Genomic DNA, 13,028 nt, shown 5'->3' with positions numbered 1-13,028 from the left:
TCACTCTCTCTTCTTCTACCCCTGCTCAGACCTCTTCCTGGAGTAGATGGATTCTCTCCTTGTCCTGGGCCTTGCCGACCTGGGTCTTTGGGAAGTAGCTCAGACCTGCTCCACCTGTTGCCACGGTGCCCACCAGAGCCTTCTGTCTCAGGCGTGACTCTGCCAACTCCACAGCCTTCTCCATCCTCCATTTCCTGCCGGTCCTCACCTCAATTGCCAGCTGCTGACACCTTACTATCCTTGGCGAACCTGTACCGTAGGGCTTCTCTGGTGCATGCTACCATGAATTCTTCTGTGAGGCCGCTAAATGGTAGCCACAGGATATTCCTTGATCCATACAGTGCTGCGCTGGTGAGGCAGCGTGGGAGTCCCAGCTACCTCCGAAGAAAGCTGCTGATCTTCTTTTCAAGGGACTCAACTGTTGAAAACGGGACTGCATATACCAGCAGAGGCCATAGGGCCCGGGGCAGGACTGAGTGCGGATAGATCCAGGCTTTAAACCTACCAGGCAGGCCACACCTATCAACCTTGGTAAGCCATGTCCTAAGCTCCTGGGTGGATTTCTGAATAGCAGCTGTGTCTTTCAGACTTAAGTCAAAGATTTTCCCCAAACTCTTGACTGGCTGCTCTGTGATGGATGGGATGACTGTTCCCGTGATAGCAAATCGGTACTTATCAGTCACCTTCCCCTTTTTTAGTACCATGGACCTTGACTTGGAAGGCTTAAAACTCATCCTTGCCCATGTGATGAGTGTCTGAAGTCCTTGTAGGATCCACCTGCTCCCTGGGGCTGATGATGTCGTGATGGTTAGATTATCCATATAGGCTCTTATCTGGGGCTGTCGTACACCCGACTTAGTCAGGGGCCCTCGTACACCCGACTTCAGCTGCCTTGACCACCATATTCATGGCAAAGGCAAAAAGAATAAAGAAGATGGTGCACCCTGTTATTATTCCTTTGCCATGCCAATGCCAGTCTGATATTTCTGACCCATATCCTGAAACTGTTATAGTAATCTAGGATCGGATCCTTGATTTTCCTGGGAACATGGTGGCGATGTAGTGCGAGCTCAACCAGCTTGTGTGGTACAGACCCATAAGCATTGGCCAGGTCCAACCACAACACAGCAAGGTCACCTCTGTTCTCATGAGCCTCTCTGATCAGCTGAGTTACCACACCTGTATGCTCCAGGCAGCCAGGGATCCCCCCCCCCCCTTTGTGGACAGAGGGGTCGATGTAGTTATTCTTGAGGAGGAACTCTGTCAGTCTTTTGGATACGATGCTGAAAAGCACCTTGAGTATTGAGAAAAGCACTATATAAATGTAATGAATTATTACACTCAGCAGGGAGATCATTCTGAACTTGTCGATGTTCCTGGAATTCTCCTCTTTAGGGACCCAAACTCCCTCAGCACACCTCCACTGGTCAGTGACTTTCCTTCTTCACCAGATCACCTTCAAGTTCATAGGTGCTGGCAAAGCACAGGGCAACGCTTATAGACAAGGTAGGGTACGCCGCTCGGTCCTGGAGTGGAAGTTGATCAGGCTGCCTTGATGACCTCCTCAGCCTCCTTCAGACTTGGCTCACCCAGCTTGAATGCGGTTATTGGGAGGGCAGGGTTGATGAGGGATTTGTTGGCATCGAGATCTTGATCCCTCCTAGGATCACTCAATGTGTCCTGTAGGAAGCACTTCACTTCCTCCGATGAACACTCAAGACGCCCACTGCGCTTATCACCTAACAGTTGTTTTGTAACACAACTACAACATTTTCACCAAATAAAAGGAGTGTGGAAGACCTATGGGGGGAAACTGAACTTTTTGCATATTGCAGGAAGCATATCCCTCTGAACATCAGGTGCATTTTTTTTTTTTAATTTAGTTTCCCAGTCACAGTAGTATTCTTGTGCAAAAAATACCACAAATTAAAATTATGTAGACGGTACTTAAACTACAAACTTTTTATTCATTAGACAAAAATAAATAAATCACACAAAACAGTAATTTCACTAATACTTACTCAGGGTAGGACTTTCATAGGACAATGCTGTAAACCCAGGAAGTATACGTGTATGCAAGAAATAGCAAACCACAGATAGCCCCCCCTTCACACAAAAATCAGGAGGTAACATTGCCTATCAGTTTGACCTACACATTTGTCCTGCTCATAGCAGACATTTTTTACGTTTAACTTTGTTCACTTATTTAAAATAGTGAAGAACGGCTAAACACAGTCAAAATTCAAACATAATACAAAAGATTTCTACATGGATTAATAGAAACCATAAACTGTCTAAGATGGACTAATATGATCTGCAATTAACACCTACATTTTTAATTTTCGCCCCCCCCCCTCATGTATGATGCATCTGTGTTTGACCTTACAGTCATGTTCAAAGGCTTGCTTTCTGTAAAACATCTCAGTTTTGCAAGTATAAAAAATATTTATCTGACAAAAAGAATTTCCCTTCATTTGACAACTCTAATTCACAGCCAGCAAGGCAGCTTGGGAAAGCTTATTATTTGTATAAAAAGTGATCAGGTCACTCCAGACAAACATAAAAGGGCTCTTTCCAAAGAAGAGGATTTCAGTTAGCTTATTAGAGAACAGGCTGCTATGTTAAAAACAGAAACACTATTACATTGGCAACAAACAGGTCAACATACAGTAATCCCTCGCTATATCGCGCTTCGCCTTTCGCGGCTTCACTCCATCGCGGATTTTATATGTAAGCAAATTTAAATATATATCGCAGATTTTTTGCTGGTTCGCAGATTTCTGCGGACAATGGGTCTTTTAATTTCTGGTACATGCTTCCTCAGTTGGTTTGCCCAGTTGATTTCATACAAGGGACGCTATTGGTGGATGGCTGAGAAGCTACCCGGCTTACTTTTCTCTCTCTCTCTTGCGCTGACACTCTCTGATCCTGACGTAGGGGGTGTGAGCAGGGGGGCTGTTCGCATACCTAGACTATACGGAGGCTCGTCTAAAAATGCTGAAAGATTATCTTCACATTGCTACCTGCTGTGTGCAGCTGCTTCGTGAAGCGACATGCAGCAAAGTGCATCCCATACTTAAAAGCTCAAAGGGCACGTATTGATTTTTCTCTGTCTCTCTCTCTCTCTTTCCCTGCTCCTGACGGAGGGGGTGTGAGCTGCCACCTTCAACAGCTTTGTGCCCGGTGCTTCGCATACTTAAAAGCCAAACAGCTCTATTGATTTGTTTGCTTCACTCCTTTGAAGAGGAAGATATGTTTGCATTCTTTTAATTGTGAGACGGAACTGTCATCTCTGTCTTGTCATGGAGCACAGTTTAAACTTTTGAAAAAGAGACAAATGTTTGTTTGCAGTGTTTGAATAACGTTCCTGTCTCTCTACAACCTCTGCGCAAATCTGTGACCCAAGCATGACAATATAAAAATAACCATATAAACATATGGTTTCTACTTCGCGGATTTTCTTATTTCGCGGGTGGCTCTGGAACGCAACCCCCGCGATGGAGGAGGGATTACTGTACATTTACTGACAAATACATTCTATCAAGCAATCACTAACTAACAAAGATGTATGTATATGCACGTCTGCTCATTCGACAAGTTGACAAGATGAACATTTCAAAAATCAGATTAACAGAATTCCAGAAGCCTACGAAAAAATGTTTTGCAAATGTGTCAATGAGCACAAGCAGCCTTCTATTCCATCCCCCACTGAAGTTCTCCCAGCTCAAGTCTGTTTATCTGGCTGTGAGGTGTCTTGAATTGCAAAGGGTGAATAATATATTGTTATTTGGAATACATACATTTTATATGTGTTCTGTATCTACAATGATCTGGGTAAATGTAAGATGATAGGAAATGCAAGGCAAGAAATGTTGAACACATAAAAACAGAAACGTTATAGTAATAATGACAAAATGATGATGTGAACTGTATAATGTGTGAAAGACAGAAGTCCAAATATCAAACACTTTCACAAAAGGTATAACAAAACAAGTGTGCTTTTATTCAAGAATATAACCAAAGAAAAGGAAATACAGCAGTTCAATTTACATGTTGCTGTCAATGAGTAAAAATCCAAGGCTAAATATCAATTGACACAAAGTCAATGTGTATACTTGCCTGGTGCAGAGGTAAGAACTGCTGCCTCGTAAGCAGAAGATTGTGGGTTCAAACCTGGGTTCTCCCTGTTTTCAGTAGTGAGCTGCTATTATTACTACTACTACTATAATAAAAACGTACATTTGATTTGAGTCTGTAACGCCCGGTGTAAATTTTTGCTACCTGTAAAAGATATCACTGATGGGATATAAGCAGACACACAAACGCTTGTGAATCTTGTCTTTATGGTATCTTTTTATTACTTGAATATTTTGTCATTCTGTTTAATTCTTGAATAAAAGCACACTTGTTTCATTATACCGTTGCAAAAGTGTTTTATATTCCAGTAACCACTTGAATGACATTAAATCGGTCTCTGCCTCTCTCGTGTATGCACACACATTCATGCATGAAAACATCACTATTTAAAAACACTGTCAACTGAACATAAGTTGTCATTTCAACATTTTTTCCCTATCTTGCCCAATCACTGAATTATGGTGCATGGTACTGGGAAGGCAGACAGACTTTTTTGGTCTCGCACACTGTCCGCATAGCACTGCAAGATCTAAACACTAGGGTAGAGAATTGTTTGTTTACTAAAGTGACTTTAGCTGCAGGTGGAAGTTCCCATTGCACTTTATTTATGGTGCCAAGCAGAGTTGTGTTGCGTTGCAGCAGTCTATTAGTCAGTGACGTGAAGAAGTTGCTTGTTATAGTTCTGCCTTTGTCCAGAAATGGCTCCATAAATATTATGACCAAAGTCTCTTAAAGTCTTTGTGTGGCACGACAGAGATAGTTTCCTAAATAAGGAGTAACATTGCATGAGTTTTGTCTCGAAATCTGCCATAATCCAAAACTTTATGGCAAATTTGTCTTGGTTGAGATGTACTGCAAGAAAGGACAACAGACCTTGGTTGGAAATAGTTGCTCATCAACAGTAATATGTTTCCCAGGGTTGTAACTCAAAACACAGTTCTAAACAAAAATGCTTCCAGATGGCCAAGATCGCAGCAAATCTGCAATTTTTCACACGTTCTACACGGGTGTCTTTGCTGTTAAAGCGCAAATGCCGCATGACAGTCTGATAGCAGTCATGGGGTGTGGTATTTTGGATTGCCAGTACAACAAATAGTTCTGACCAGGCATCAACCACAGCACCAACTGTGGTCATCTCTGCTCTTGTGAAAGTGAAAATGCCACCAACTCAGAGACGGAGGGTCAAGTTTGTTGTACCACATGGTACTGAGTGACAGAGAATAAAACTATATAAAAAATAAATAAATAAATAAAAAAGCTCTTACAAGTGCAATAATTTATACCGGGTGTTACAGACTCAAATCAAATATGTTTTTATTATGTAATAGTAATAATAGCAGCTCATTACTCAAAATGGGGAAAATCCAGGCTTTAAATGGCAACCTCTTGATTACAAGGCAATAGTTCTTACCTCTGCACCAGCCAAGCAGACTTTTCAACTTTGTGGTAATTGGTATTTGGGCTTGGGTTTTTAACTTATTGACAGCAACATGTAAATTGAATTTTATTTTCCTTTGGTTCTATTCTTGAATAAAAGCATACTTGTTTTGTTATACCTTTTGTGAAAGTGTTTGATATTTGGATACACATTACACACTTCATGTCAGCATTTTGTCATTATTACTATAACATGAAAATTTTGTTTCAGTTATTTGTTCAACATTTCTTGCCTCATTTCCTGTCATCCCACATTTACCCAAACTGTTGTAGACACAGAACACACATGCAATGTATGTATTCCAAATAATGATATATTATTTACCCTATACAATTCCAGACAACTCATACCCAGATAAACTAACTTGAGCTGGGAGAACTTCATCTGCATCGGAGGAGGATGGGATAGCAAGCTGCTTGCTCCTTGTGCTGATTGACATATTTACGAAACAAAGACACTAATGAAGAGTTGCGAGGGAATTTAAGGTAGCCCAGCGTTATGACTTTTTTCGTAGGCTTCAGGGATTCTAGTGTTAAACAACAACCTGCAGGTCATAAGAAAACAGATGTCTGACTAGTGGTGCATACTAATCTAGAACCTCTGGCTGTGTAAATGCTCTAGCAAGCAATCACTGCAGCATACAGATGTAAATATATAACCATATGAAAGCAAAACTTCTGCAGGGTTAACATTTGACCACTGAAGCAAAATTTATCCTATTTAGGGAGTGAAAAACTTACATGGCTGTGCAGTGCCCATTTTGGCATACTATGATGACCATAGAATACAGCATTTTAACAGGAACACTGAACTTCAAGTATAACAGCAAGTACAAGAGCCATTTTCTGCATTCTCTATGAAAATGTGTTTTATTGTTAGTCTGGAAGACTATGAATAGGGGCAAAATTTAGCGTTTTGAATTGTTTAGCATATACATTATTAATACTGTCCATTGCCATCAATGTACATATCAGTCGAGGGGATTGGCTTCTTAAACGGAGGCCATTTATACTACAAAGAAAACCTATTAAACATGTTTGATTTTCAGAGTTTCAATACCATAATATTGATGGAAGTTCTACCAATACTGAGACATATGTAGAGACCAAATAATATCTGATAAATCAATGCCAATCATCAGGCACTAATACCCTAATATTAACAACATTTAACTATCTTGGCAATTTCAATGCATCATCATTAGGAATTAAAATTTCCTTATCACGGAAGCTTCACCCCCTTGGAATCCTATGTCATTTGAGGCAAAAAGTCCAGTAGCAATTCAGATCTTTTGAAGCCGATGATCTCACAATTCCATATATTTGTCATTATAACAGGTACCTCTGTTTTCCAATCAGAATCTGGCTTCCACCATGTATGTTCATTAGTTTCTTTCAATTTTTGATCAGATTAATGACCCACCACTTGTCCTCTTCGGCATCATTAAAACAATTCTTATTTAACAATATCGATCACTTTTAATGGTTCATTAAGGTAACTAGTTCTAGAATCTTCTTTAATGACATCTTCTGGAGTTTTAAGCTTACTCTGCTCAATATCATTAACATCACATTTACATACTCTGATTTTCACTATTGCATTGTAATGCACTTATTGCCAAATTTGTATTTACTGTATATTAAATGTAGTATTCAACATCTGACTAAAAAAAGAAATTTACAAAGATATTAATAATGAAATAGCAACATATGTTTTCATACCTTTTCGCTTTATGTGATTGTTTAGAACAGGATCAGTAGCAATCATACAAGGCCACCATGGGTATCCAGATACCTTTGTCCAAACTATATCTCCAGCGTTGAATTTCACTTGAAGATTAAGTGCAAGTCGTTTGTGTAACTCCTTATCATGAGACATATCAAGCTAAAGAGGGGAGGGGAAAAAAAAAAAAAAAAAGCTAGTCACATGTGATAAAAAGAGTGGGTCTTTTTATGCGTACAGACTATACAGAAAAAAACCCAACAATAATTAATTTTGATAGGCACATTGTTATTTTGGCACTTTCCCCAGGCCTCACCAAGAAAACAATTTCAAGAAATGGATAAATGAATGTTATACATATTAGATTTGAGATTAAATATACTTTAGGCAAATATACCTTTTTTTTCTCTCTCTCTCTCCCCCTCCCCCCACCCCCCAACAGTCCTTATCTGTATTTTTGGAAAGCTTAATACACCAGATAAAACATATAATTTTCAGTGTCAAAAAATTAATGCCAATACTTTCAGGATGGAAGGAATCTACTAGCACAATTCTCCTAATAGCATTCATTCATAACATTCACTCTTCTATGTTTAACAAATTTATTGCACAATAATTCAAATAAGCACACAATAGAAAATTTTACTTGTTGCCGCTAAAGATGAAATTTGCCAGAAACACCCCCAAAATATTCTTTTTAATGTCTTGCAATAAACTAAATCTGTGCAATTCAATTTTGCAACATATTGTAGTGTAACACTCCATTTATAATTTAATTGAAATTACAAGTGAAATCATATCCCTATAGGGAAAAAATATTTCAAAATATTACACCTAGTTCTTGACAGAACTGGTACTTCAGTAACAAGTCTACACCAAAATTCCAAATATTGGTACTTTTTTTTTTTTTTAACCATATCAGTAGTATCAAGTGAACTCGGTACTGTACTCATGCGTGACTGAAAGTAGATGAATGATTTCAGAAGGCACAATAATGCATAAGAAGAATGGACTTAAAACTTTATAAGAAAAAGTCTCAAAGTGGTGATGATACAGCACTGCATCAATACATGTTGAAAAGAATAACAGCAGAATTCATGTCTGGAAATGTTTTGTATTCGAGGCAGGAGAATTTCAGCACACAATTACAGGTAACTGCGATTAATAAAAAAAAAAAAAAAAAAAAAAAAAAAAAGTCCAATTTTATGGAGTTAGTTTAGAAACAGGCAAGTTGTGACCAATTAAATGTGAGTTGTAATCACTTCATTTGCAGTGCCATGGATTTATAAGGGGTGATTAAATGATGTTAAGATTAATAGCTGTTTAATAGTGTCCTAAATAGTTCTGATAAAGGAACAGATGCTTGCCATTTATTCTTTGATTGCAATTAGCACATCTACAAAGAATCCATTCATTTTGTAACCTGAAGATACAATTAAGGGTCATAAGGGAAACCCTGCATTCATCCACAATTCCACCGATTGGACTGCAGGATGTGGGACGAAACTGCAAACTGGCAGTGTTAACACTTGTAACAAGTAAAAATTGAGGCAAGTGTCAAACAAAGGGTTAATTTGGCTTGTCTACACCAACGATTAAATTGGCCACCTCATTGGTTAATACCAAAACCCCCCCCTTTTTTTTTATATAAAGTACTTAGGTGCTTTGAAGCATAAAACACATTAAGACATAAACCGTGTTAACAGAAACATGTAGCTGCAGAGACGGGCAAATTGCATACTTCATAGCTTTAAAATATGAAAACACTAAATCTGTTTTGTGTGTTTTTTGAGGGCAAACTAATATGCATGAATCTTCTTTCAGCTGCTAATTTGCAAGAATAAAACCCCTTAAATGTGACACAGTAAAAGCACGTCATGAATAGTTAAGATTGTATGGTTTAAGATTAATTGACAACAGGTATCCTCAGCCAAGTTAATTTTCTACTCTGTATTTGTACATAGGCAAAACAAACTCCATTCACTCATGAGATACTCTGAGAACACTACATCAAAAACTGATGTATAAAGCATGCATCAAGAATAAACCAGGCTTACTCCATACATGCTATGCAAAGCTGCAGTATTTTACAAATCTGTTTTTGTACTTCATTCAATATTACAATATGGCTGATGGTTGAAGTGGTTAGCTTGTATTCTTCATTAATAAAACTCGTCGCCAGGCCCCTTCACAACATTTTTTTCTTGCTTCTATCTCACTGCTCTGCAATTCTATCTACAAGTGTACTCAGTAGTGTTTCTAAACACATTTCCGGTGCCCTAAAATATAATTTTGCATCTGATTCGGTCCTATGGGCGGAGTGGTGGCTCTGAGGCTAGAGATCTGCACTGGTAATCGGAGGTTTGCTGGTTCGAATCCCGTAAATGCCAATAGGGACTCTGCTCTGTTGTGCACTTGAGCAAGGTCCTTAACCTGCAATTGCTGAGTGCTTTGAGTAGTAAGAAAAGTGCTATATAAATGTAAAGAATTATTAAAGAATTATTATTCCTTTTTAAACCAGAGATTCCTGAATGTTTAGAAAGTTAAGACCTTCTTATTAATGCAAATAGAAAATAACTAATTGGATGTTCCTTTTATTACAACTCTTTAAAATAATACACTTTAAAAAAAACAACAATATGCTGTCCCCACAATTTGTCTCAGTCTTACGTGGCTTCGGGTTTGACACATAATGCTTAAAACAATGAGGTGTAATTAAAAATTACTGCATCTGTGATGGGGGGAAAAAAACAAAAAAACAAACAAAAAAAACCACACAGATTGAGCGGACCCTGCCTTAATGCTGTTACGTTCCTACTTTACCAGGCGAGTCCACGCGTCTCGATTGGCTTTTTATTCTGAATGGTGCTATATGAACTGTACATAAGAACATAAACTTCACAAGGGGACACCATTCAGTCCATCAAGTCTGTTTGTTTAGCTAATAGCTAAACTGTCCCAATATCTCAAGATTTTTCTGCTTCAACTACATGCCTTGGTAGTTTGTGCCAGAGTCCCACAACTCTTTGCATAAAGAAGTGCTTCCTGGCTTCAGTTTTAAACGCAATTCCCCTTAAATTACCACTAATGTTCTTGAGTATGTGATTCATCCTTAAGCCAAAAGAATGTTGCTGGATCTACTTTATCACTACACATCTGGAGACTAAAGTCACATCCGCAGTTTTCCAGTCCTCTCCTTTATGAGGTTACTGCTGAAATATGCCTAATAACACTTTAGATTATATCTTTCATTTCTTTCAATATACTAGGCAAGTCCTCATCAGATCCAGGGTTTTATTAGAATACAACATGGTGAGGGCTTGAAGCACATCTGACTCTTCTATTTAAAATCTATCATCTCAGTGTCTGTTTTTACTTCTGCATGAGGCATTCAACTTATTTTGTCCTTTATAAGTACTTGGGTGAAATATTCGTTCAGTTCATTTGAAATTTTCTTCTCATTTTGAATGTTTTCTCCATTCATGTCAAAAGGTTACTTAAAATTCTCTTTTATAGACTTGCTCTCTCTTACTGGTGTTTTACTGGAGTACTCTGGTACTCTGCTTCTGTCCGCTGGACATCTATAAAGTAATAAAACAAGTCCGCCTTTGACCTACCCACTTCTTGCCTGCTCCTTTACTTTAGTTGCTATTCCAACCCTGCTGCAGCCTTACTCACTGATCCATGTTTTGCTTCATCCTTATCAGGACAGTGAGACATAAAAACAACCACAAAAAAAGAGCTGAAATCCTTATGAGCCACACGCCACTCTCCACCCCCTCAGCAAATCATGAGGTGCTTATATGCATATACACACATATACAGTATACATATATAAATAAAATGAACTACATGTAAATCAAACAAACAAAAGAACAGGGCCCAATGTGGTGGTCCCCCATTGGAGTTCCAATTGCACTATTAAAACTATCAAGCACAAGGTGAGTGAAAAGAAAATCAGATTGAGATTTTCATAGGACTCAGTACAGTTGTCCCCTTGTGGAGTCTGCTGATGCACACATTCTGAGTGTAAGAGAAGGTCCATGTCATTTGTGCTTTTGTATAGACATGGACCCTTTTGAAAACAATACGAAATCTCTAGTTTGGGTGGAGATAATTTTCAATTGTTAAATTTAAAATGCAGTAGTGTGGATGTAGCCTCATTGAAGAGCAATCCCACCTAAACTGGAAACTGCAGCTTGCAGCAAAGTAGGAAGGGCTCATTTATGCAAAACAATAAGTGTACAAAGTTTGTGCTGTGAACCTGATAGACTAGAAACTGTGTTGGGGGGCTGGGGAGTTATCTGTTATTTCGATACTGGTACTTTGGTATTGATAACTATTTTGGACCTAACTCAAAGTTTTAGTACTGATTAGTGCTGGGTGGTATACTAGTTTATACCAAAAACCGTTTGTTATGATATGGATTTTTCTTATACCGCAACACCGGTTTATATAGCCTAAACAACGTTTGGAACGTGGTGCAGCAGGAAACTGTTTAAGGGGGGACCTTTTTTTACTGCTGCACCGCTAAACACTGAGTACATGCATTAGTGGAGGTATTGAACGGTGAAAATGGACAGAACATTCTGAAACTGAAGCTGTAGCAGACGATAAAATTGAACATGATGACACAGAACTTATGCCAAAAAAAGGAGCCATACCAGTTGTCTGGTTTTAAAAGGTCAGATGTGGACCATTATGTTCAAATGTGTGAATACTGTTTCTGTACTACTGGATAATGCTGCAAGCCAAGTTGTACTCGTTTTATTTTATTTTTTTTCAATACTGTGTAATGTACCTGGGTACTGTGTAATAGTGTGATAGGTGTGATGACATGCTGAATTTATTCGACATTTCCAATTTAATCTCGACGCTTATGAAGAGAACACAGTCGACATGTTGACTTTATTCTCGAAATTTGTCATTAAAGTAGAACACATCATAAACTAAACTTCATCTTAAAATGAATATTTAATTTACTAGATTTTTCTCAAACCCCGTCATAAGTTATGTAGCACATTAAATGCTTTGTGTTAAGTGTTCCCCGAGCTATGTTAATCGCATAAACTGACTTCCTCTTGCACTAAGAGGCGGCGCAGGCAGCAATCACCATACAGAATAAATTAATTTCATGATATTCCTGCTCTCTGGACATTTAGAATGCCAAGATAAATACTTGATATCATTTTCATGATGAAATGCATTAAAGCATATATTAATCACGTGGGGGCATGGTGGCGTGGAGGGTGCACTGCTGCGTCGCAGCAAGGGGGTCCCGGGTGTTCCCTGCCTTGAATTTGCATGTTTTTCTGGTGGGTTTACTCGCCATGCTTCCGTTTTTTTCAAAGTCATGTAGGATTTGGAGTTTTCTTATGCTATGTTGACCCTGCTAGTGATGTATTGCTTGTATTCACCCTGCGATGTGCTGGCGCCCTTTTCAGGATTTGCTCCTGCCTTGCACACAATGCTTGCTAGGATGGGTACAACCCTGAATGAATGGCATAATTAAACATGTATAACAAAGATTTTTTTTAAAGTTCTGAACGCTCCGTGGCCTAAATTTATAACTAGTTAATTTCAGAGACGATCATTGTGTGGTGATTGGTTATGTGGAGAAAGAAAAAGGAAGGATAGGAACTGGAGGTTTGGTACGTCAGACAGAGACAGCACGCATGCAATAAAAAGCCCGCTCAGGAGAACATCCATTGAATTCTGTGTTCATGTCTCT

The 13,028-nt window shown here is 38.7% G+C and overlaps 1 protein-coding gene across 3 annotated transcripts in view; it reads right to left on the bottom strand.

Moving 5' to 3' along the window:
- nsd2 (nuclear receptor binding SET domain protein 2) overlaps positions 1–13,028 on the bottom strand; it is a 144,457-nt gene that overhangs the window by 98,842 nt on the left and 32,587 nt on the right. For all 3 annotated transcript variants that reach the window (XR_003716225.2, XM_028801627.2, XM_028801626.2), the window contains exon 3: positions 7,297–7,459. Coding sequence is in view for 2 of the 3 variants with exons in the window: in XM_028801627.2 (XP_028657460.2) it covers positions 7,297–7,459 (163 nt within the window). In the remaining variant the exon portion in view is untranslated. The remainder of the gene's footprint in view (positions 1–7,296; positions 7,460–13,028) is intronic.

The sequence above is a fragment of the Erpetoichthys calabaricus genome, chromosome 5 (genome assembly GCF_900747795.2).
Source record: "Erpetoichthys calabaricus chromosome 5, fErpCal1.3, whole genome shotgun sequence".
Classification (NCBI taxonomy): Eukaryota; Metazoa; Chordata; class Cladistia; order Polypteriformes; family Polypteridae; genus Erpetoichthys; species Erpetoichthys calabaricus.
The sequence above is the reverse complement of the archived record's forward strand: the minus strand, read 5'-3'. Positions and strand labels throughout refer to the sequence as shown.